Source organism: Rousettus aegyptiacus, unplaced genomic scaffold (assembly GCF_014176215.1).
Source record: "Rousettus aegyptiacus isolate mRouAeg1 unplaced genomic scaffold, mRouAeg1.p scaffold_m13_p_2, whole genome shotgun sequence".
NCBI lineage: Eukaryota > Metazoa > Chordata > Mammalia > Chiroptera > Pteropodidae > Rousettus > Rousettus aegyptiacus.
The window spans coordinates 164978573-165005066 of NW_023416295.1; the positions used below are offsets into that span (position 1 = coordinate 164978573).

Sequence of the window (26494 nt, forward strand, 5' to 3'; positions counted from 1 at the left end):
ACATGGCCACATATGTTTAGCAAAACACCATACACTCCACGGATCACGGCTGTCCTATGCCAATGGACCAGAAATTAACCCTGTAAAGTTCTGTTTTGGCGACTCGAGGGCCTTTGCATATACTGTTCCTCCTGCCTGGAATGCTCACCCTGCATATGGCTAGTTCCTCACCTTCAAACCTCTGCCCAAAGGCCAGCTCTTCACAGATGCCTTCCCCGACTACTCTTTCTATAAGAGGCACCTCCCTCACTTAATTCTCTATCTCTGCATCCTAACCATTTCCTTCATAGCACTTATTATAATCTGTAATGGAGAGGGAGTGTTTGTTTACTTGTTTATTATCCATTTCTCCCACTAGACCTAACTAACCATGAAATCCACCCCATCTTTAGAATTCCAGCTATATGAGCCAATATATCCCCTGTAGTGTTAAAATCAGTTTCAGCTGGATTTTTCTCACATTGTAGCTGATTTTACAGCTGAAATCTTCCTAACAAATATATCTCCTCTCTACAGCGTTATATTTTTGTCTTCCTGATACTATCTGTATAAGTTAAAAATCTTCTATGTGTCTAAGTACTTTATTTCATTTAATTTTCACAATAACTCTGAACATTAGAAACGATTTAATGCTATTTTATAGATGAGGAACTCGAAGCCCGAAAGGTAAAACTTTTTTTGTTGATTCTGCATCCCTTCTTTTAGGGGAGCTGCTCTCCCCCACTCTGTGTGATTCTGAAGGAGCTGTCATTCGACTATACCACAAGGGTGGGCACATGATCCAGCCTTGCCAATCAGGGCATCTCTCCACCTCGACTCTGTGACTGGGCCAGAGGGAGACACGTGATCCCAGCAAAGCCAATCACAATGCCTCCTTGGCACATAAATGTTAGGATAGTAAGAATCTCTCTCTGACTCTAAGATCATACACTAAAAGACCTCGTAACACTTACCAGGAGCTATCTTGCTCCCATGCAGAAAGATCCTGCCTAAGAATGAAATCTACATTCGACAAGAGTGAATGAAAAAGAGGCCAACAGCATTGCTTGAATCCCTGGATCCAGCATGCCCGAGACACACACCTTGGACTTTTCAGTTACATAAAGCAGTAAATTCATCTTCTTACTCAACATGGTCTGAGTTGTTTCTCTCACTTGCTCCTGAATAAGGATGAAGTGAACACCATGTAGAAGCTCAATACATTTTAAGTTCTCTCTATTTTCCTCCTTAAACTTGACAATGCCTCATAACCTCACCGACCAATCAGTTGACAATAAATATGTTGACTGTGCCACTCCAACGACCTCTATTTTCCTTACCTCCCCTCCTATTTTTTGCATAGCCAACCACTTCTGTTTATTTAAGGACACAATATACTTTTTAGACCCATGGAGGATACTGAATCATAATCCTGCTTAAACATCCATAGGTTATTTTACTTTTGCAAAGATAAGTTCTAGAAATCATAAAACCAAATAGACTGATAATACATATATCAAAATTAGATTTAAAATGTAGCTCTTATGCACTCTATCCATTACAGATGTTATAAGGATACATACTTAGAACACCACCAAGTATCCCAACATTTGCAGACACAGGTGTTGTCGAAAAGGTCTTTCTCTGATTTTAGCAAAGAGAAACTGTCCAAATTTTATTCTTTATACTACAGACACGATTTAACTTTGATAAATGGTATTACTTGAGTGAGTTCTCTTTTTCTCAAAGCCTTTCCCTCAATTTTTCTGGAAATAAATATCATATTTCCAACCTTCAAAATATACGTACCAGGTTGGGATGTTCACATATATCCTTTCCAGTTTCAGGCTAAGCAAAGGCATGCATTTAGAACTATATTAACATCATTAAAGCAAAAGACAATCCAACTTAACATCAAGAAATGTTGTGACTTTCCATTTAGTGTTTGATATAGAAAACATTGATTTTGACGTTCTTTATTCAAATACCAGTCTGATCACACATGGCCCAAGAACATTCAAATAATAAATCAGAAAGAAACAGATGTATCATGTTTGAAGATTGGTCTTCAAACATTATAGCCAGTGATGCCACACTTACCTATGATCTTGCCAACATAAAGCCACATCCACACCTCAGAGGCCACCAAAACACTCAGCAGAGCTTCCTTAACTGTGCTATTTTGGAGCTACCAGTGTGACTTTCTTTTCAAGCTCTGAATAGCTTGTAGGGATCTCAGCAGGGGTTGGAGGAACCAGCTCGACATTGGCATAGTGCCAAAATGTGGCTAATCCAAGCTTCATGTTAAGTCACAACACTGGGGCTGTCTCTGAGAGGTTATGAACAAATTGGGCCACGGTTCTAGGGTGGAAAATCTGTGGCCTCAAACAGCTGGCTTAATGTCATCCCCCGGAAGGCTTCTCACTACTCCTTACATGGCACATTTTGTACAGCCCCCAGGCCATGCATATGTTGCTACTCCCTCTATCTGACCGCAGAACTTTGTCTTTCCAAAGGCGCTTACTTTTAAGTAAGTTTCCCCTTACTCTCTTACCCTGAAAATGACCTACAGGCCCATTTGCTAATAGCGGCAGGGACCATAGCAAGACTTAAGAGCCTCCAAGCCAGGTAGATGCCTTTAAGATGATCTATTTCAAAAGTCAGTGAATATTGTCCTGTAGAGGAAGGACTATGGTTTCTCATTCATGGAGTTTTATACTCAAGGGAACTTCAAAGAAATTCTCTCACTCTTTCATAGCCCTATTAACAGTTGAGTAAGGCAGCAACTAATGTACCCATCAGACACATGAGAAAATTGAGGCCCAAAGACATGAAGCAATTTGACTCAATAGCAATCATCAAGTCCAAACTGGAATTGGAATTCTTCCCACCTCAGACCAGCTTGAGAGGCATGGGAATGTCCTAATTTGCCAGGCCACAATTATAAGCATCCATTCCCCAACCCTCTACCATAACCGGTCCCCAATTTAGCCAATTAAGCCCCATCAGATTAGGTTGCTAGATAAAATAGAGAATGCCCAGTTAAATCTGAATTTCAGATTTTTTTTTTTGTATAAACCTGACGCAAATTTTGCAAGAGACTTACTTATACTAAAATAATAACAACAAAAAGCCATTGATTAACTGAGTGTCCTATAGTTTTATTTGCTAAATATGACAATGCTACATTGGATCTTCTCCACGTAAACCAGATAAGGATTGAAAGTTGCAATTTCTTTGGAAAGTCAGGCTTTTCTTGCTTCCTGGAGTCCGTTGGCACAAGGAACAATGGCAAAATAGGACTCAAGATGCCATGTCATTCTAGGCAAAGCAGTGGCTTTCCCCAGTCGGAAACATGGCCTATTGATGTTGGAGTCTGAGCAATCTGATTAGCAATTTATCTACCCTTGGAGACAGGAGAGTAAAGGAGGGGGGAGGTAGAGGAAGCTGAGGTGTGGGCTGAGTATTAGCCTCTGATGCTGTCTCTAGTTCGAGCTGAAGGAATCAGGTCAGTAGGCTCTTTTGAAAACCAGAACTGAGAACATGTAAACTTGAAAGTTGTGGGATAAGCCAAGGTGGGTCATAAAATCAGGGAGGAGAAAGCCAGGCTGCAAAGAGAATAGAGCTGGTAGGCGAAGAGGAGCAGAAAAGAGGGCCTGCGGTTCTCTGAGATTCCACTTCTGCAGTCCTTGGCTTTAGCGGCACTGCTAGTTACATTTCCTTTTGAGAAGTTAGAATAAACTCTTTGTGCTTAAGCTAGCCTTGGGTGGGTTTCTGTTACTTAAATCCATTTTGTCACTTACTTAACTAAGAGAAAAACAAGCAAATAAAGAAGCAAGGTCCCAGTTCAGTTCAGTTCATTGCAATTTATTTAATTTAAAAATAAAAACACAAAAAAAAAAAAAAAAACAAAAACCAAAAAAAAAAAAAAAAAAAAAAAACGAAAACAAAAATCCATTTCCAATGAAAATACAAACACTTTGGGTGGTTATCCAGCTTTTTTTTTTTTTTCCCTGTAGGCTGTTCTGGGCTCAAATCAATCAAATGAGTGAAGTTCAATTTTGACTGGAGCCATAGAGCACGTTGCACCAATTAAATTACACCAATATATTATTATAATACCTTTGAAATGCCTTTCAGACCAATAAATTAAAAAAAAAAGACAAATTCAAATAAAAAAGTCAACTTTTTATTACCAAAAAAAAAAAAAGAAATTAAATAAAAGTCACAACATGGATTTTTTTAAAAAAAATGTGCAGTCAAGTTTCTCTCTCTCTTTTTTTTTTTTTTTCTTCTAGGAATGATACCATGCCAGTTAATCCCTACAGAACATTTCCAGTTTGGCAATAAGCAGTCAGTCGATCATTCACATTTGTACTCAAGACAGCAGGTCTGGGCAACACTCGCCTGAATTTTACCCTGAAAAGTGCTCCTCGCCATCTGAAGCAGCAGCACCTTATAACAGGGACGGAAATTCAGAGAGGACTTAGCATTTTCATTTCGCCTGGGGTCTTGAAGCACTTCCTGAAAACTGATCATGCCTTGAAATTTACCTGTAAAAAGAAGTATAAATCTACTCCTTTGGCAGATGTGTAAACTAAGACACTGAAAGGCCCACAGAGGCAAGGAAAGGACCAGGAGAGCTGACACTGAACCTCTTGCTTGGTCCATCATGTCAAAAACGTGTCTCTCACTTGTAATTCCGTGGAAACGCATCAAGCATGATGACTTCCTCGGCTTGGGATTGGCTGGTAGGGATGACAGGACTTACTCAGGAAGCAGGGGAGCGGGAGCTGCTTTTCGGGGTATTTCCATCTGGTCTTACGTTTTTCCTTCAAAAGATAGAGTCAACATCAGATCTAGAATTGGAGGATTGAGCAGAATGCCAGAACTCGCAGGGCCTGAGAGACCAGCTGATCCACCTCTCCGGCTCTCACTCTGAGGAAAACAGCCCCCCAAACACCACAGGTGCCTATGACCAGTTAGCAACCTAGTTAGCAACACACCAGGACTCGCCTCAGAGTCTCTGCCTCTGAGTGGAGGACCGGGTCTGCCACAACCCACCGTCTGGGTTTATTGATGAAAGTGAACGTGTGCGTGTGCGTGTGCATGTGTGTGTGTGTGTGTGTGTGTGTGTGTGAGATTTGGGGGTTCTGGGGGAGCGGGGAAGGTATAGAATGATTTTCCTTATAGCGTCACTTTAAAGATTAGAAAGCCGGAAAATACCAAACAGAGGAAATCACTTGGCAAAAGGAAAAAACACATCGACCAGCAGGTAGGTGTTACATCTAAGTCATAAATAAGGACAGCTACCAACTAGGCCAGCTGCCATATCAGAGGGACCAGCGGTGTGGCCTACAGGTGCTCAGAAAAGGCTACATTAAATGAGACAAGGAGTAGGGAGCTCGGAGGTTGCAGAGCATCCTCCGTGCATCCACACACCCTCCACGATTTGCTACCTACAGATTTTTTCCCTTTGAACCTATATTGGAGCTCAGGAAGGAGGTGGGACTGAATGAAAGGAAACCGAGAAGTTCCCCACAATAATTACTTAGCTCAACCTGAAGGACGCACAAACGAAAACCCCAGAGCCAGTGGCAAGGGGAGAAATGGAGCCATCTCCTTGGAGAAAGGGCAGTTTCATTCCAATTAATGTTCTTAGTGCCTTAAGGTGATTTCTTCTCATCTCCCTATGAACTATTGTCAGTTGGTCTTCCCAAAAATACCCCCCAAGACTAGTCCTCCTTATATATCCAGGTGTCTACCAAAAAGTCAACCATCTTGAAACAAGTTTGCTCAGGCCAGCAGAACCTGAAGTCCTCTCAAATTCCCAAGACCATTAATTTCAAACCCAGTACATGAAGATGTCCCCCTGTGGGAGTGACATCTTGTCACCTGTAATCTGGGTGTCAGAAAGTGAAATACCCAGTTACGCGTTACTTTCTAAGGTAAGAGTCTCTTCATACATATGGATGACTTTTAGGGAAATGCCCCCTGTCCCGCACACTTCCTCACTACCCATTCTGCTCTTCCAACACCTTATTCATTTGAACATTTGGAGCTTTCTTTATCCAGACAGCCTAGGAGTTCAAACCCATGACATGGGATAACTAGATTTGGGAGAAAGCACCTTCTGCTGACTTTCCTCTCCTTGTCCAAATATTATACCTACACGTTAACTTCTTAGAAGCAAACTCTCTGCTTCTAAGGATTCCACACTTGGCAGATGGGGAACCGTCTCCTATTAGTAAACAGGGTGAATGGCTGAGCCGGGTACTCTTCTAGAGACTATGGTCAGTGTCGCATCCCAGTCAGAGCATGCATGCAGGTGAGAATGAAATCAAGAGGTGGCATTCCAGTTAATACTGAGACATTAAAGAAACAGACAAGTTGCCTCCTGCTGGTGTGGGTCAATTTCCATTCACCTGCACAAGGACCACAGAGGGTCGCGAGCTCTGTCATACACCAGAGTTCTGACCTCTGACCCCACCATCTTTGTATCTGCCCACCCTTAGGAGATTATGCTGAAGGGCAAAACAGACATCAGGAAAGAAGCCAAAACATCACCCCGTGCTGACTCTACATCCTTAGCAGAGTCAGAGAATTCTCCCTCTGACCAAGGCCCTATGTTCCATTCAAGGTAGAGTAGCAAAGTAACAAACGCCACATCAGTGGCATGAAAGACGTAACGGATCCCACAGGATGCCCTAACCTAATTCCCAGGGCTCAGCCAGGTCGAGCACTACATGCTACTGCCCCTCTTCCTGCCCCCATGGCAGCCATGACTATTCAATCACAGCACTCCTTCCCATGGGCCGGGGCTACTCATACCAACAGACTCAGCAGCCACTATCAATCGATCACCGATTCAAGCTCAGGTTGCTGAAATCGACTCGCCAGCCCCCTGCAGTCAGACCAAGCTTACTAACGTGAGAAGGAGAAAGCTCTAGGCTCACTCAGAGCAGATGGTCTCTCTTGCCCTTCCTCCGGAAGCATTTGGATGACTTCTAGGGAAATGCTTCCAGCCCACCCCTCTAGGTGTTGGCCAACACCACCTCCCTGCACAGCTGGTCCTCCAGGAGGTGCCATAAAGCCAACGCCCATTAGGACCCGAATTCTGACTGGCAATTGACAGGCCTGGCAGGCGGCCCACTTCTCCCTTTTAGATACTAGCTCAAGGCTGCAAACTTGGCCAAGTGAGATGGCACCGATCCCTTTTCAGTCTATCAGCATGGCCAGCAAAGAGGTAACCAGCTCATTAGGACAAGTCACTGCTCCACTTCCTCCCCCATGCCCACCCCCAACCCGCCCTGCACCCCGGCGAGCTAGTTGAGCTTGTTGCAGATCTCCAGCGCCTTCTTGTAGACCTGAGTCACGTCATCCATGTCCGTAAGCAGGGAGAAGCTGCTGTCTCCCAGCCGGTTCCGGTACCGCTTCAGGTACTGGGGTCGGGGCCGGTTCTGGAGCCCCTCAAAGTCCTGGATCTGAAGGAAGTTTTCGGCAGAGACGCAGCTGCGGATGCGCTGGCGGGCGGGGCGATTCTCCTGCAGGTCCAGCAAGTCGAAGGAGTCGCTGGACAGGACGCTGTCGTCGCTGATGACGCTGGAAGGCCGGCTGTAGCTCCGGGAGAGGCCCTCGGCGGGGACGCCGGGCTCCAGCAAGGATTCCAGTGTGGGCATTTCGGGGCTGGCGAGGGCTGGGTCCACGGCGCCCGCAGAGTACTTGCTGCTGTGTTTCAAGATGCCCTTCCTGCGGCAGGAAAGGCTGAGGGCAGTCACCCTGGCTGCGTCCGGGGGCGTTGGGGAGGGGACGCTATTCCCCGTCCCGTCGTTATTGTCCAACAGCTCAGAAGACTCACTGCGCTCCGGGGAGGAATAATAACCTGATTCTCTCTGCTGGGTCTTTTTCAAGATGCCTTTCTTGGGCATGGTGGCCGAGTGTTTGGGGCTGAGTTTACCTGGCACCTCTGCTTCGGGGGAGCTCGGGAGGGGCATGCCAGTCCGGCACAAGTCCTGGTCCATCTTGAAAGCAGAGGGTAAGGCAGGACTGACGACGCCTTCGATGAAGCCAGTGCTGTGAGAGCGATGCTCACTGTTGCTTCGCTTCTTCAGGATCCCTTTGGGCCGCTTGGAACTCAGCTTGGATGGGCTTTCGGGCACCGAGTCCTGGCCGGACTGGGCAAAGTCGTTCTCTTTCTTGGACTTCTTCAGTGACCTCTGCCGCTCCAGCATGACCTCAGAGGCCCCGGGTTTGGCCAGGCCCTTGATTTTGGCTTCGGCCTCAGCCTGCAGCCCCGTGGAACGGTGGTGCCAGTCGATAATGCGAGCCAGGAGCGGGGACTCGGAGTTGTGAAGGGCGTCACAGTCACAGACGCTGCTCTTGTAGCCCCAGTTCACCCACCAGTGGTTGGCGATGTCCTCGATGGTGGCCCGACGGTCGGGGTTCACCATCAGCATCCACCGAATGAGTCCTCGAGCATCTACGGGACAAGAAACGAAAGGAAGATGACTTATATATGAGCGCTTGGCTTTGTGACAGGGTTGACACTCCAGGGGTGGCTAAGGAGACATGGTCATTGTCAGAGAACTCCAACTGGAGCCCCGGTCCAACCAGAGTCTTCCATACCTCAAAAGCATCATCGAGACACAGAATCATAGGCCAGTAGGCCATCGTATACCTTGCATGTTTTTCCACGTGAGCGGAGGAGTAGCATGAACTTACTGAGCTTTCCATCAACTCTGGTCTTTATAAAATGGGCAAGGCCGGTGCCCGGGAAAGAATCCAGACTCAATCACGAGCAGGGCCCCACCATTCCTTTTGTGGATATCATTTTACTTAAAGGGAGACCAGGTCTGGATTGCCATGGCTTCCTTTAGGCCTCCAAAGGTAGGCTTGTATAAACACGCAGTGCTCAGAGTTACTGGGATAGTGTGTAGGCACAAAAAGGAAATTTGGGACTGAGATGGTGAGAAAAAGTCTCCTCGGCAGAGAGGGAAAGACAGAGAAGGATGGAGAGGAGCCCATACCTGGCACACCTGGGCAGTGACCGGGGCCATACTCAAGGCAGGCCTCGGCCAGGTTCTGAGCCCCACGCCCGGTGAGCTCACCTCCTTCCTCTCTCTGACACAAGCCCCACTGTGCCGAGCTGCCAGATCAGAGAGCTGATCTGTGCCTGCTCTCCGCTTACAGCCTGTCTGAAGAAACTCCATTTGCAAATTTCTGCTGCCAGAGAATTAGGGGGAAACCCCCAAAGGGATGTTGAGAAGGCCATAGGAACCAACTGACTCTCACAGGCTAGAAATCGACTTTCAGGATAAAGCTGTGCTCTCTCAATGGGGGTTGAAGTATATCCTGGGAAGGCACACCTGCCCTCAGCTGCAAGGGGACCAGGGTGAGCTGCACCCCTGAAAAGTACAGGACGAGTGTTTATTCACTCAGCAAATCCCCTGCACTGTGTCAGGAACTGTGCTGACACCGTTTAGCTGGTGTGGCAAAGAAGACCACCTATGAGGTCACCCTGAAATTTCTCAAAAAAAAAAAAAAAAGGTAGCTAACTGAAAAAATATAGAGACTCTCAGTACACAAACATACACACACATATAATAGATGCACGCGCAAATGTATAGAACAGTCCATCCTTGTTATTCACAGATTCTGTACTTGTAAATTTGCCTACTCGCTAAAACACATTTGTAACCCAAAAGTCAATACTCAGGACACTTTCCCAGTCACTTGCGTACATTCAGAGTGGCAAACAATTTGGGTCACCCCAACACGCACGTGCGTCTCCCGCTGAAGCCTGATGGGGGCCAGAGCTCTGCCTTCTCGTTTCTGCTCTCATGCTAACCAGTCCTTTTCGCTGTCTCTTCAGTCCGCGTTTTTCACATTTTTGTACTTTTCGTTGGTGATTTCACTGGTTAGCCCCCGAGCACAGTGCTGAAGTGCTGTCTAGTGTTCCGAGGTACAGAAAAGGCTGCGATGAGCCTTACGGAGGCAATGGGGGTGTTAGATAAACTTCACTCAGGCATGAGTTACAGTGGGTGGGCTGTGAGTTCGATGTTCGTGAATCGACAATATATTTTAAGTGAGGTGCCTTTAAACAGAAACATACATAAGACGAGGCAGTGGACTAAAACACTGTGACCAGAGGCTCACAGGAACTGAGCCCCGTCTTTCCCCAAAGTTTGGTATTCATCAACTCAGTGTTCACAGCAGCTTTACAGAACGTAACCACCATGAATAATAAGCCTCAATGAGGCGTGCCTGTGCATGTGTGTGTGTGTACATATATGGTATGTACACATGTGAAGTAGTTCGTGTTAACTGCATTTCAAAGCTGGCCTCCCTTTCCATACATGCACAGAGCTCTCCCTTCAAGAGACGGAGCTTATGGCCTCGGATGCTGTGACCAGTAGCACAGGGAAGAAGTGATGTTTTCTGGAGTCCGAGAGCAGTCATTAAGAAGGCCTGGCAGCTTCTTCTTCCTCCTTGTTAGAGCCCTGAGTGGCCACGTAAGACGTCCAGGCTTCCTCTGGAACAGAGAGGCCTCAGAGGCTCATGGAGACAGAGCCCACACGGAGATGTCCCACCACCAGCCCCTAGCCCCAGCTGTCATCTGGCTGCACGTGCACGATAAATCGCAAGCAAGGCTGGAAGATCTGTAGTCGACCCGGGGAATACTGGCTTACGGTTACGTGATTGTTTAAACCACCGAGTTTGTCTGGGGGGATGGGACAGAGCTGTTATGCAGCAATAGGTCATGAAACAGCCCCCATGTGCCATGCTCCTGGCTGGGGCACCGTAGGGAAAAAGAGCAGGTGCCACTCTGGTGGCACTTAAGAGTCTAGGGAGGTGGTTTAAATGTCTACTTGGACTGGAAGGGACTTCATGTACTACCTTTCCCAAAGTTTTAATTTTTAGTGGAAAAACTGAATCCAAACAGGGTCAGAGACTTGCTCAAGTTCATACAACGAGCAAACAGAACTCCTAGCCTGCCTGCGTGTAGAATGCTTGTTCTGAAAATGTGCATTTTGGGGGGTTTGGGTAAAGCAGCCTAATAAGCCAGCTTTGCCAGAAGACAAAGACCTGGGGAGAAGAGAGAGGAAAAGCAGGAGACTCCTTACAGACATTACAACAGAAGCAGAAAGCATGAGCTGGGGCAAGCGCGCCAACCACTCCCACTCAACCTCTGACCCGCCCCGGGCACGCACCTGAGGGCTGCGTGGGCTCCCGGTACTCTCCGCTGCTGATCTGCCGAATGAGGTTTTTGTGATCGAAACCATCGAAGGGCATTGTTCCATAAACGAGAGTGTAAAGCAACACACCTAGGGCCCAGCTGTCCACCTGGAGCAGAGAGACAGGACATACAGGAGCTGGGAAGCAGATTCCGGATGCCTTCCAAACCATTAGCATCACACAGTATGCGCGGCCGCCCCCAGTGACCCCAGGAACTGAATTTAGCACCTGGCGGACAGGTTCCCACGCAGCCTGACAACGGATATGCGGTGCAGCTGTGCATTTCCACTTCAAACCGAGACCCGGCCTATGTCAGAACTTTCTCAAATAGATTACCTTCTTTGATCCTTCTCGTAATTTTGTGAAATAGGTAGGGCCTGAATTATTTTCAGCCCCACTTAACAGATGAGAATACTGAGGCACGAGGAGCTAACTGGTTTCTCCAGAGGCCTCACCCCAGTGAAGGAGCTAAGACTGGGCACAGGGTTCTTCGCTCCTAATCCAGGGATCAATTTCTTCCCGTGCCTTCTTCAAATGGATCAGGGGTGGCAAACCCAAATGCTTGTAAGAGCCAGGCAGACAACAAACAGGAACAAAGCAAGAGAGAATTGGGGGTACAACATGTAGTGTTGGGGACAGAGACAAACTGTAGAGTGCCTTCCCCCATCTTAAGCAGGCTGCTCCCCGCTTGGCTAATCGCTGCCACACAACAATGAAGTCCCAGCGCTGTTAGCTTCTTTGTTTTTTTTTTTGTTTTTTTTTTTAAAGAGAAGTCAGAAACCAGATTTTTATGTGAAATCTCCCAGTTAGCAAATGTCTGTTCACTTATTATTATTTTTTTTTTTAGAAAGACTAACGTAGCCAAATAAAGCATGCTTGCTGGCCAGATCACAGTCTGCCAGCTTGTAACCTCGGAAACAGATCCTCGAAGATCAAAGCAGCATTCATTATCTGTGATAAATTTACAGTGTCGCATTTCTTCAGTTTTGTAAATTGAAGCCGAGGCTCCCCACCCCTTACATTCTCATTTCAGACAGACTTTCTCTTCACTGTAATTGGTAGAGGCTCTTGGCATCCTCTTCGGCCTCCAGCCCTGCCCCTAAACACTCTTAAACAGATAAATATTTGGAAGGAAACATTTCAACCCCACTGAGCAGCTGCTATTTAAAGGATACTGAGTGGATGAATCTCTCTTTTAAAAAGAAGAACCATCTTTTTAAATGAGAACAGTCACTCGCAACTCAACCAGTTTCAAAATAACGTTTTTCACAGCCACATCTCTTTACAGTGGCCACGAAAGCTTTAGACATACAGAGGAATGCATTTCTCATGAATTAAAAGTTACAATTAAATGCATTTCCTTAATCGAAAAATAGATGCTGTCAAAAACATCTGCAAAAAGATATTGATTCTCAGAGTTAGGGGTTTTTTGGTTTGATTTTTGTTCTGTGTTTTGCTATAATGAAGAAAAACAAAAAATCTGTCTAAATCTTGCAGGGTAATTAAATTATGGTATATTTATCCATAAGGTAAAATATTGTCATCATTGAAAATCATGCTTTTAAGAGCAAATTCAGAAAATGTCACAATATAATGTTAATAAAAGGCAAGATATATATATATATATATATACACAGACACATATAATGATCTCAATTTTTTTTTTTAAATGCAGAGATTTACACTGGAAAAAAGTCTTTTAAAAAGTCACAAAAATGTTAAGTGGTTATCTTTTGTGGGAAGAATGCAGGTAACTTTACATTCTCTCTTAGACTTTTCTTAATTCTTCAAATTTTTTCCCAGGTATGTATGTTATGACTTTTATAATCATATTTTTTAAAGTTTTCTTTGCTTGTTGTTATTGTTGTTGTTAAAGAATTTCCTGGATCCGGTTCTTGGCCTCTCCCTTTTTCTGCCCCCAAGCCTCCCCTACCTACCCCGTCATATACAACAGGCAATATGCTCACCTCAGGCCCTCGGTAAGGCCTCCCGTTGACAATTTCAGGAGAGGCATAGAGTGGGCTCCCACAAAAGGTTTGCAAGAACTTGTCCTTCTGGTACAAGTTGGAAAGCCCAAAGTCAGCAATCTATAAAGACAAGCAAGATGGCGGAGGCCCGTTAGTGATGCAGTGAGGATTTGCACTGAATCAGTTCACACCACATAGCACCAGAGCAGCTGAGGGGCATCGGGGTAGGTCCGCCAGCTGGGTCACGCATTTCTCCCCAGCCCTGGGCCTTCGTAAGAAGACCAGTCAACACGGCTGGGCCATGGTTCTCAACTGCAGTCCTTGGCATCTAACACAAGTTCTGCCATATCTATATACTACATGCTCTATTATTTATAATGACTTCTTACATGGACTCTCTACCTTCACTTTGATTTAGTCTTGCCTGTGCCATAGCCACAAAGTCATAGCCTTGATGGTTCTGATGAACATCAAACTGCATAACTATTCATCTGAAAGTTGTCCATCTGTGGCCTACCTAAAATCAGACTGTGCCACAGTGATGTGCAAACCACACTTTGGAAAACCCTGTCTCATGCACCTGACACTACCACCTCTCATCCACCCGCCCTCTGATCAGAACTGTAGTTTGCCCACCTTGTGACCTTAGATGAAATGGACCGAGGGCACTGGGTTTTGAATCATCATACTTCGGCCCACATTCTACCACTAGCGGGACATTTAGCTACTTGGATCCTCCGTTTACCCACCAGAAAATGGGAACCCATGATCCCAATCCTATTCTAGCTCACAGGATTATGTAAGAATAAGAAAACAAAATCAATCCAGATGAACCATGAATGGAAAAGTGCTTTATAACTTTCAAGTCTTCAAGTTCCGTATAAATGTTTTACCTAACTTTGCTTCTCTTGTTATTGCACACCCCTTGAAGTCATTCTCTTTTCCTTTAGTTTCTTGAAGTGTTTTATTTATTGTCCTTTATGGTAACCCTCTTCCATATATTTATTCACATATATACATATCATATGTATTATGTATGCATAAGCATATTATCACACTATCACGTGTGTATATGCCTATATTATATAGCTATGTACACATGTGCATATGTATACTTAACTATATGTATAAATTCATCTTGCCTATTAGACTCCAAGTCCCCTGCCCCTGCAGGTGGCAGATTCCACATTTTCCCCTCATCTTTGTATCATCCACTGCTTAGCACCTGCCCTCACCCAAGAAACACTTGTCACTGTAATAGGCATTAATTCTGAAAAGCACAAGATAATTACTAGGCAACACAAAATACTAATAATAATAAACTTAGTCACCACTTACTGAACAACCTCCAATTAAACACTTTACACTCTCTAACCCAATCTAAAACCCCATTTACACAACGATAGGAATGTACTTCATGCCACTGAACTGTACACCTAAAAATCATTCAAATGGTAAATTTTATGGTATGGATAAGTTACCACAATTTTTTAAAAACCCATTTAAACAGATGAGAGAATCGAGGTTTAGGGGGATGAAGTTATTCATCTCAGGAGAGCTAACTAGTACTCGTCCACATGAACCCCTATGTCTCTAAAGCCGCGGACCACTGTGCCGCCCTGTCCCATGGTTAGGGCACATGTCACTCCACTCTAAGCCTTTCATTCCAGCCTCGCAAGCTGAGCCGCTGCGGGCTTCTGCTATTTCCCAAGCTGGTTTTCAGTTGAGGCTTATAAACGGGCTGAGGGACTCCCATGCCCAGAGAGCAGCCTGGCCTGATCACAAACACACTCAAGCTGTTTTGAACACAGCCCCTGGAATAAGCCTATTTTGTCGGAGTCGTCCCTGAATGAATGGAATGTCACTGAAAATAGCTTGTGAAAAACCACCCTCAGAAAACGCATTCTTGGGGCTCAGACTGCGCTTCATTGCCCTGAATTCCGCTATCTTATCAAGCCTCCTGACTCGCTCCAGGAAGTTGGTTGGAAGCTCTATGAAGCATGGCCTGTCAATCAGAAGAGGGACAGAATAACTGCAGCCTGGGACATCCTGAGAAGTCACGGGCCTCGTCCTGACTTCAGCTAAGGCAGGAACTGCACAGCACAGTGCGCTTCGTGAGGAAAATACATTCTTTCGCACCCCAAATGTCTGAGGCATCTGGGGCGCCTATGAGTTTCCAAATACACACGTGTGTGTAAGAGGCACCCACTAGCGTCACGTGCAAATCCGCACATGCACAAACAACTCACACTGGGAGTTCTCCGAGTCTGGGCATCCTTGCTTGCTTTGCAGCCCTTCGGAGAAGTGTGTTTATGTTGTACCCACTCACATCCTCAGAGACTGATGTTTATCAGCCTCTCCCAGTAAAGCTGTCATGGCCGCTGACAGAAGATTAACAGAAATCTAGATTAGTCCATATTCTTGGCACTTCAACGGAAAAGCAATAGTAATCAACACATCTACACACACACACATAGTTCTCAAAACTGGAGCCACTTAAACTTGGGTCGCAACCCTAAGATTTTATGACATGACGAGCTGATATCAACTATAAGAGGGGACATGGCCATTGGTTAGAAACTCCTCAGAGCCTCAGTTTTCTCAATCTGTAAAATGGAGGTAAGAATATTATCTACTCCCACAGGTCATGGTGAAAATTAAACGGCATAGTGTAGGTAAAAAGCTTAGAACAGAAATTGGCATAGGGTTGGAGCTCAATAAATTTTTGCTTCTCACCTTTAAATCCATATAGGTAACTTTAGTAACTTCATGATACTCAAATGATACTTTTTTTTCCCCATTTAAGGGAATTATATATGGCTTCTTCAAATAAATATAATTTTTTAAAAGTGCATTGAATTAAAAATATTAAGTAAAATAGCACAGAAGACACCAGGAAAAGGCAAAGTTTACGAAGAGAGTGAAAGAAAAGAAATTTAAGGAATTTGGGGAGGCTAAAATGTGGAGAATAATGATTTTAAACATCATCAAGCAAAAATAACCAAATCCCTGAAATGGTTTCAACCTGGAAGAACCCAAAGAGATGAACTAATTCTGCCCCTCACTAGGTAAGGGAAGCAGCTGAAGAGCAGAGGGCTTATGAAGCTTTGCTGAAGGTCACAGAGACAGAACAACGAAATTAAATGTGCTTTAGGTTCTTTGAATCTGTGTAACGAAGCATCAGCTGCAAGGCTTCCGGGCTTTGCTTTTAAAGTTGAATTTTGCTGACACACCAGTCACCTCCGGAGAAAGGTAACCACTCCGCATTTTTGCTGGTGAAGGGACTGACTGCCTGTTCTCCTGCCCCACACTGGTTCAGAACCACCGTCTGTGCCTATACTGGGCTAGTCAGTTCAGCCTGGACTCTGAAAAGGAAACTGGGAAGTCGACAGTCATGTCTTTAACTTTTGAAGTTTTTGTTGTTATCGAGCCGCTGGATGAAAATCGGAGTTAGAAAGATAAAGTAGGAGGTGGCTATTCCCATATCAAAGGAATTAGCTTCACTACAACATGGGTGAACCTTGAAGACACTGTGCTAAGCGAAAGCAAGCCAGACACAAAAGGATAAATATTCTATGAGCCCACGTGGAGTAGTCACAATCATAGAGACAGAAGGTAGAACGGTGGTTGCCAGGGGCTGCGGGGCTGGGGAGGAATGGGGAGTTGTTATTTCATGGGGACAGAGTTTCATTTGGGGAAGATGGACAGAGGTGACGGCTGCACAACAGGGCGAGTCTACTTAACGCCACTGAACCGCACGCCGAAAGATGGTAAACTTCATGTTACACAGATTTTGCCACGATTTAAATGAAGAAGGATTCATCTCAGATGACAGGACTAATCACCGTGAGTTCACCCTGTGAAAAAGGAAGTACCAGCTTGCTGATGACTGACCGCTGGGGAAGGATGCTGATGACAATGACAACATAAGCAATGGCCTGACAGTCATTTGCAGTGCCGAAGAGGAAGTGCAGTGGACTGGACCGATCGGAGGTTTAGGAGCCAGAAGAGCTGAGGGCTAAGTCCGGCCTTAGCACTACTAGGTGATTGGTGGGACCTGCCAAGACACTCAATTTCCTCATCTGCAAAATGGGAATAAGAATAGAACCCACCTCCTACAGGTGTTGTGAGGACCAAAGAACACTCATATCAAGTCCCGGGATAGTCCTGGTCCCAGCCAACTCCAAAAATTACAGCCGTTGGGATACTGCTGATGGTCTGGTTTACTTAGCACTGTTTGCTAGGCAAGACAATGTTAGAACTAAACGCAGTAAGCAAGCCACTGCCCACCAAAGAGCCAAGAGAAATGAGCATCGGCACCAGCTGGTTCTCAGTAACTGAGAACCCTGGGCCCCGTCCCCGGCCTCCTGAGTCAGAGTCTGAATTTGAACAAGATCCCCAGAGGATTCACTGCACATTAGCCACTCTGAACCTGGGTTTCTTCACCTGTAAAACTGGTGTGATAATAACAATGCAACCTACCTTGCGGAGCTGATGGAAAATTAAAAAAAAAAATTGATAACTGGAAACCATGCCTTGGACATAGTAGGCCTCCAATAAATGTTAGCAATTACTACTCTAAACTCTCTGAGTCTGTTTCCTTTACTGGGAAATAGAACTGCAATAGCACCAATCACACGGTATTATTAAAACCCAAATTCGATTAAATGAGATATTACAGTAATAGCAGCATTGGGACTTGCCAGCAGCTATTCTGTGAGCACTGCATATGTTAATGTATTAAATCCTCACAACAACCCTGTGAGGAGGGTACCATTATTAGCCCCATTCTGCAGATAAGGGAGCGGCCCAGGGCAGCAAAGTGGCTGGCCTGACATTCCCTGAAGAGCCACCTTGCTGTAAATCTCCATATAAAGGGGAGTTATTGCTCTCAGGTGGCTGAGGAGGAAGCGGGCTTTCTGCAGAACTCCTCAGGAAGACAGCAACCCCATACAGGAAGGCATACTCCACAGCCCCCTTCCTGCCTTGGAGTTCATCGTGGTGGCTTTAGCCATGACAGCCTCACTCCTGAGTTGTCAGGAAGTAAAGGTAGGGAGTGGAACAATGAGCAAAAGTGAAAGGGGTCAGCTTTCATCATCGAGAGTATCTAAGCTCACGCTGCTGAGAGAGAGGCAGAGAGGGACTGGAAATGATCGGCTCCACGCAATCTGCGGGAGCTCTTAACTCAGGGCACCTCCAAAAGGCAGCCTTTCAGGGGACGCCAATGAGCAACCCGTCCCGGTTCACTACACATTCCACTCTGGCGTCCCTGCACTGGGAGGGTCTCTCCCAGGGACAGCTGAACACAAGCTGCCTACAGTTAAGGCAAGGCCGACTGAAGCAAGACCCAAGAAGAGTCCTCGTGTGATGCTTTCTTGGACTTAGGACAAATTTGGGTGGGAGTGGTAAAGGGTAGAATGTATCAGGTGTCCGGTGTTGAGAGGCAATAAAGCCATAGGCTTGAAGCAGCCCCAATGCTTATGCGTTGTGGCAGCCTCCTCATCTGGATAATGGGAGGCGTCAGACCCACCCTGGTAGAGACGTTCCGAGGAAATACAGCATATGGAGGGTCTGGGCTCAGGGCTCCAGCTTCCAGCTCTGGCTCAATAAAGGTCACTTTCCTCTCCCAGCCTCCATGCCCTGTTCCTGTGCTTGGTGCTCCTTCCCCTTGAAAGACCATTACATTCCTTTCTGTTGAATTCCTACCCATCCTTCAAAAATGAGTTCAGTCACCGCTTCCTCAGCAAAGGCTTTCTGGTCCTTCTAGCTAAAAGACCCACCACCTCCTCCTGCTCAGCATTTCCACAGCATATTATACACAGCACTAAAAGGCACATAGTAGAGCCACCAGGCCCTGCAAACGGACAAAGAGCAGAGAAGGCTTCCTGAAAGAAGATTCATTCAAGCTGAGACTCAAGGGGTGGGGTGGGGGTAGGAGGGGAGCAAAGAACAGTGGGAAGAGCATTCCAGGCAGAGGGAACTGTGTGTGCAAAGGCCAGGAATCCAGAGAAAGCTTGGTGGATTCGAGGCGTTCAAGTCCCATGCAAGGAGACCTCCCTGACCACCCTAGCCAAACGGCACCAGCCATCCTCCAACTGCACACCCTTTGTGTGGATTTTCTTCACTATCAGATAATTACATTATATATACATTGCTTCATTTACTGTTTGCGTCTCCAATTGAAATTCTAAGGCCATGAGGGCAGGTACCTTCTTTTCCTCATTCACTTAGGTATCTTTCTCATGGCTCCTCGTGACTGATAGTTCAACAAGTGCTAGATTCTGAGCTCCAAGAACTCCGGAGCCTGACCACCTGGTTCATTATTAAATTCCCAGCATCCAGGTAGCCAGTAGGAACTTCGTAAATATCTGTGGTCGAATAAATAGGGCCCACAGGAGAGACTCAATTTGCAGAATGATTAGGTGCAGAAGTGAATGCAGGCAGGCATGGATATATATGTATACGCACTCATAAATGGACAGATGAACAAACAAATGAATGGATTAATTAACGCATGAATACACATTCTCACATTCATATAATCAAAGCTCAGAGGCCCATATCCTGAGCTGCCCCACTTAGTCTTGTTAAGGCTCAGAGGTTCCAACCTCGCCTTAGCCCTGACTATTCAAAGCTTCTTTTCTTATCGGCAGCAGCTGAATTTCCATTGTCATCAGGGGCAATGGGCCATTTCCCCTACGCCCCTCTACTCTGAGCCCTGGGAGCTCACCAAATTCCCAGCCCTCTCCGAGGAGGTCAGCTGACCCTAGTGCCTGGACCTCTGCTCATTGTAAGGCATTTTTACAGGAGCCTCCTATGGGAATTGTCGGCATTCCATTCTCCCAGAGAGTGGGATGTGAATCTGGCCTGTTTTTATTAATTGCAAATTAATGCTATACTGGGTGTCTATTTTAGTAGACATGCTTCTCCACAGAGGACGGAATGCATCCCAAAGAAGCACATTGCTCTCATTCTTTCTGCCGACTGACTGTGTGAATATTTTTAGAAGCCACACCCTCTCACAGTGGCCAGATAAATATTTCCAAGGCCAGATGTGCTCTTTGAAAATTAGCATCAGGCAGGGAAGCAAGAAGAACAAGCTGCATGGCTCAGAGCAAAACTGCAGTGACATGTGACAAGTTTAAATCAGTAGCGTTTTTATAGGCTTCAAGGGCAAATGCCCTCCACCCTTGGAATAGGGAAGGTGCACCCACATTTAGAGAGGCACAAGAGGGGTCTTTGAGAGGCACCTTGCTGCTCTTATCCCCTTGGCTGGTAATAGACTATCAGTGGCCATGGTCACCCGGTCCAGGCACTGGTGACAAGGGCTTTCTTAAACATGGAGGCCGGCTTGTGGCCAGGTGTCTGTGCCTGCCTGCCTGCCTTTGTCACAAGTGCCTTCTCTAAACAAAATATGTTTTCATCAAAATGCTGACTCAGGAAGAACTGCACATATATACAGCCAGAAGAAATCAACGCCAGTCAAAACACACTTTTAAAAACCTTGGAAATGGGTGTGAGATGATGAAAAGAGAATTTGCCTGGAAGTCAAACCAAGCGAGTTCTAATCCCGGGTGTCAACCTTCACTCCAAACTCAAAACAGTTTAAGAGCACCTACTACTGTATGACGAACCGGGCCCTAATGGGCCACATTCTGGAGAAACAAAGACACAATAATTTCGTCTATACTGGTTTACTGTATATGATCTTGGGCCCATCACTTAGACCTTCTGGGCCATAACCATTAAAACAAGAGACTGCAAAGTGACCCTCAAGGTTCTTTCAAGCTATAGGATTCTCAGATCCTAGTAGCATTCAGACATTCGGAAAATTTAGTTTTTGTTTGGGATGCATGTGTATGTTTTACCTCGGTAAATGCCAGAGGTAGGAACTCTTAAGGATTCAGAATCTTAAAGAAAAAGATATGGCCAAAACTTTAATTTCTATGATGTGCTATGTGTCTGCTATTTCCCTACCCAATGGATTGAGGGACTTGGTCCGGGGAGCTGAGAGGCCCAACCTCAAGGCTCCATTGCTTATGCAAATGAGCCATTCTCCTGGGCTCCTGCCTGTTGCTCCCAGCACAATTGCTTTCAGAATTCTAACCATTCTTCTGCATTGGGCAATTCTATGACTCTGTAGGAAGCTATGTGCCTTATCGCTTCTGGGACTACATCATGAGAGCGAGAGGTCACTCTGTATTACAGAACCCAATCCCCAACCGAGAGGCTCACATTCCAGGCCTTGTAAAGACTATACTTAGTTATGAGAGCTCTGGGGACAGGTGGCAGGAAGAATCTGCAGAGAAAGTTACCAGAGTGGATGACACAAACCTTTAGAATACGTCCCTCAGATCAGTACCCAATTCTCCAGCCATGGCCTGACCACCAGTCCCGAGGCCCCAGGCACCTTCAGAGCAGCTGACTTCTTCAGTTTCCCCTCCAGGGGCCAGCTGTTGAAGCAGGCACCTTGGACATTAAGAGTTAGTGCTAAGTGCTTTGACTACATATGATCTAAAATCCTCATGCCTTTCATTGACTCCCCAGGACTGGGCACAGGGCAAGGCACACAGTAACGACTCAGGAAACACTCACTAAAAAAAAAATGAACAAATGAGCAATGCCTAGAGACAGGGACTGGCATGCCTACTGAACAAAGAAGGAAATGGGCTTAGATAGGTGAGGAATTTATCTGTCCAAAATGCTGCCATTGGTAAGGGGCAGGGCTGCAGTTCAAACCCAGGCTATCCAACTATGAAGCCACTTCTCTTAACCTTGACTCACTCACTGCACAGTGCTCAGCAGTTTTTATTGCTAAACATAGAGTATCTCATTTAGTCCTCAAAACAAGCCTGTGGGCATTACTGTCACCCCATTTTATAGTTGAGGAAACAGGGTGAAGCGGCTTTCCCAAAGTCGAGCAGTTAGGAAGCCACACAGGATGGAATTTTCTAACTCTACAGCTAGTTTCCTTCTCAAATATTCCATCTGCCAAGAAATGGAGGGGCCCCAAGATTTCACTTCCTGTTCCTAGAGAAAACTGCTCTGACCAACTGTTTACTCCTTATTCTAAGGACTACATAGAAGTAGGTGACCATGGTCAACCACTTACAAGAACAAGAGGTCACCCAGACATGGCTTCAAGGGTCATCTCCAAGCATGATGGCGACTAACAGTGACCGCCATCGTCTGCAAACAGCATCCAAACGCCAAAGCAACTCCATCCTTCCGAGTAAGGACATAGTGACGCACCCCCTCAACTGACAGCAACAACAACGAAAAAAAGAGGACGATCCAAGGTCATTCCCATGCTTCGTCCGGGGACAAGGGCTGAGGCACTAACGTCACCAGTGGCCAATTAAAGGGATCCCCTGGTGCCTGGAGGACTAAGGCCATTTCATAGTGAAACCCATGTGGCGAGCTCCATTTATTTTGAAACCATACTTGCTTATTTTGCAGATGTGATCAAAAGAACATTTGGAGTTGCTCTGCAGGAGATACTTGAACCCTGGCGGCCAGGAGAACTTTCTCCAGCTCCAGCGGCAGCCAGCAATAATACTCCCCATAAAAGTAAACTCCATCACTTGACGGTACGCTCGTTCCCAACGGCAAGCACTGCCATTATTTCAGCAAGTTTCTCAGTTCCACAGCTGGTTTCAGGGGTGGGAGGGTTGGGAGGAAGAAGTAGTAGATATGGGGTGGGAATGACAGGAAAGTGGCAAGGGAAGAGTTCCAGCTCTAAAATAGTCTGGGGTCCACTGACAAACTGCGCATGGGCTCATGAGTCAGGCAGACAGGGGTTCAAACCCCACCTGCACTGCCTATCGCTGTGTTACCTCGGGTAAGTTACTCAACCTCTCTGTGCCGCAGTTTCGCCATCTGTTAAATAATGTAAACAACTACCTTATCTCATAGGGCTGTTGTAAAGACTGAATTTAAGTGACAGCACACAAACGCGATACGAAACACAGGTGCAGTGTGTTATTGTTGTAAGTATTTTTACAGTGATGATGGTAGACCATGAACTTCCTGAGGACAGGGACTATATTTTAGTCATCTTTTCATCCCAGCGTGAAGAAGAATGTCTGGCATGTAGTGGAGATAGGTACGTGCTTACTGAATTTAATTGCTTGAACTGAACTGAGGGCTCGAGCCCGTAACGCTCCCCACCTGCCTGCCTGGACAGGAAGCAGCCGCCTTATTTCTTTCTAGGCTGCGGTTTGCAGCGGCTTAATCCCCCTCCGGCTGCCAACCCCGGGTCCTGCATATCAATCAGTGAGGCAAGAGGTTTACCTTAATATTGCAGTTGTCATCGAGCAGTATATTTTCCAGCTTCAAATCTCGGTGGACCACACCATTCTGAAATGAGAAGACAGGCACGGAAATGAATGAGAGCGGCTGGGATGAGAGAGAGAGAGAGAGAGAGAGAGAGAGAGAGAGAGAGAGAGAGAGAGAGAGAGAGGCAGAGGGAGAGCAAGGGGAAAGATCTGACAGATGAATGAAATGCACCAGCCCGGTGGTCTTCTCCGCCATCCGTCAGGGCTGCACTCACTGTCATGAAGCTCCCGCCAGCGACCAGGGACAGAGGAGCATTAGTCACTTGCTGTGTGGTTAAGGGAAAAATGACTGGAATCCATGCTCCCCCAGAGCCTGTAAAACAGCAGGGGGATCCTTTGGCGGAATGTCATTCCACTGTGTGAAAGCGATAGAGCCCCAGTCGGCGGCAAACAATGTCTGTCTGTGATGTGATTCCCAGGGAAGAAGCGGATTTCTCTGCTGGGGACTCAGAATGCAAGGCTCAGAGAACGTCTGTCTGTCTGTCTGTCTGTCTGTCTGTCTACCTCCCCAATGCTGAAAGGGGCCTGGTGCAATCTATTCTGACCCACGAAACTGATCCAGATCTATTCTGAGGATAACAAAGGCGCTCCCAGGGGTATTTCCAAAGCAGCTGGGAGAGAAGATTCTGAAAGTCCCTTTCCACTCAGCAGGACTCAATGTGGGGTGAAAGGTGAAGGTGGGAGAGGCCGATAAGACCAAGACCGTAGCCTCTGGGTTGACCAAGTCACTGCCATACGGGGTGACCTTTCCACTCAGTCAAGCTCTGGAAAGGTTGGAAACTGAACTGCAGTGACAAGCAGTCAGCTGAAAGGTTAAAAAAAAAAAAAAAGTCATTGGCCAATAGGCTGTTGGTCTACACAGCAGTAACAAGTATACTCACTTCTCTTTTAAAACCCAATGATCTTTTAAGGGGGTAGGTAGCTGGGCATGGAAGGAGAAGTGAAACTGAAGAACTAAATGATTTGGGGCTGGGCGGATAAATAGCAGGGAATAGGTTTTTAACATCATTCAGTGTAAAGAACCTTTGCATTGAAGCTGCTCTTCTAAGCAAAGGTACCGGCTAGAAATTCTTTGTCTTTCATTCAAGACTTCTTTAGTTCAGAATCTGCACGTTTATATTGGTCCTTTATTGTTTCCTTTCCTTTCCATCTGACAGTTCCTAACATCTCCAAAAGCAATGACCGGAGAGATGAAAACATGTATTCCTACTACTCCTTTTCTAACCCAAATCTTTAAGGATGTATTTTGAATTCAGAAATGCACAAACCAAGGCTCCTGGAGGAAAGGTTTGGAATACGAGGTACCTGATTTTTGTTTCATTTTAAATATCGGGAGCAGTTTGGTTTACACTGTTGCATTCCTGGTTTTCACAGAAGATGGAATGAGTCTAATGAAGTCCTATTGATATGAAATCCAAATATTCACACACTTCAAATAATGAAAACACAGTCTGTAATGTTTTATGGTGATCCCTGATGACAAAATACAAAATGTTGCGTGATCTAAATCATCAAAGCCTTTGAGTCAGCAAAGAGAAATCAAATAACGTTCACATGAATTAAGGGTTTTAGATTCCAATAGTTGTTTTCTAATAACTTCCATAGCTACTATTAATTAACCAGAATATTTTATAAAGCAGGAGGCTCCATACTGCAATCGTTTGTATGCAGAAGCTGACTCTATTTTGGATGTCATGTTGGATCAAGTTACTCTTGTCCTCAGAGTGAATGATCGTTCAAAGTATGATAGTTCTGGCAGGAGGAAAGTATGATTGGGATGGACATCATGACTAAGGTGATTAGTAACAATCATGGCTGAAATACGGCTTGGAATTACCTGTGTGTAATTCATTTCCTTCTCCAGAGACCAACGGTGGCTAAAGTGTGGCTGTATCATGAGCACATCTCATTAGGTGTGATCGAATAAAATATACGTGGGCATACACAGGTAACCTATGTCAACATAATCGACACAACAAAATGCACCAAGAGCATAGAAAAGTTTAGAACATTATGGCCCAGTAATTCCACTTCTAAAATTTCTCTTAAGTAAATGATTCCGATGAGAGGAAAGGTTAATGTATAAAGACGGTGACCACTGTTTATAATAACTAGAAATCGGAACCAGCTTAAATGTCCAAAAATTACCATAATTACAGAGAATTTTTAGTAATATAGGAAAATGTTTAGATTAAAATACTGAGGGAAAAAGCACAATACAAACTACTTAAAAATACATGCGACGTGTTACTCTGGATTGGATCCCAGAATGGAGAAAGGCCATTGTCGGAAAAATCAGTGAAATTCAAATAAAATGTGTAGTCTCGTCAATAGCAGTGTATGAATACTGGTGTCTCGGCTTTGACAAATGTACTACAGTAACGTTAAGATGTTACATACACTCCTGAGCTGAGTGAGGGGCCTACGGGAATTCTCTGTATTACCTTGGAAGCTGTAAATCTAAAGTTAATCAAAACGAAAAGTTTGATAGAAAACAAACGTTAGGAGTAGGAAGAAGGAGCCTGGAAAGCAACAAACAAAAACGGCAACTGCGGGTTATCCCTGGATTCTTGAATTATGGAGAGCGGTCACTTTCTTCTTTCCGTTGTACAAATTCTCCACTACGACGAAGAGACATCGCCCTTACGATGTGAAACAAACAAACAAACAACTCGCATCGCGCCCCCCAACGCGCGGCCAGGCCCCGTACCTTGTGACAATAGTGCACGGCGGAGACGATCTGCCGGAAGAAGTGCCTGGTCTCCCTCTCGCTGAGGCGCCGCCGCTCGCTGATGTAATCGTACAGCTCCCCTTTGCTCGCGTACTCCATGATGATCACAATCTTATCTTTGTTCTCAAACACTGCAGGGGGGAAATGGCAACACACAGACGCCCTGTTTATCCCACGAGCTCACCGAGGGCCACAGAGAGTGTGCGGGAAGACATGGAGATGCCCTCGGGCAAGCGGGGTGAATG

General features: G+C 45.6%; 1 protein-coding gene across 1 annotated transcript in view; it reads right to left on the reverse strand.

The window, feature by feature from the left end:
- Positions 1 to 4251: 4251 nt before the first annotated feature.
- Positions 4252 to 26494, reverse strand: part of NUAK1 (NUAK family kinase 1) — a 71176-nt gene continuing 48933 nt past the window's right edge. Inside the window, exons 3-7 of the mRNA XM_016134941.2 lie at positions 26229 to 26380; positions 23475 to 23540; positions 13182 to 13301; positions 11190 to 11322; positions 4252 to 8458 (exon numbers count right to left, since the gene is read on the reverse strand). Coding sequence (XP_015990427.2) covers positions 7305 to 8458; positions 11190 to 11322; positions 13182 to 13301; positions 23475 to 23540; positions 26229 to 26380 — 1625 coding nt within the window. The 3' untranslated portion in view covers positions 4252 to 7304. The remainder of the gene's footprint in view (positions 8459 to 11189; positions 11323 to 13181; positions 13302 to 23474; positions 23541 to 26228; positions 26381 to 26494) is intronic.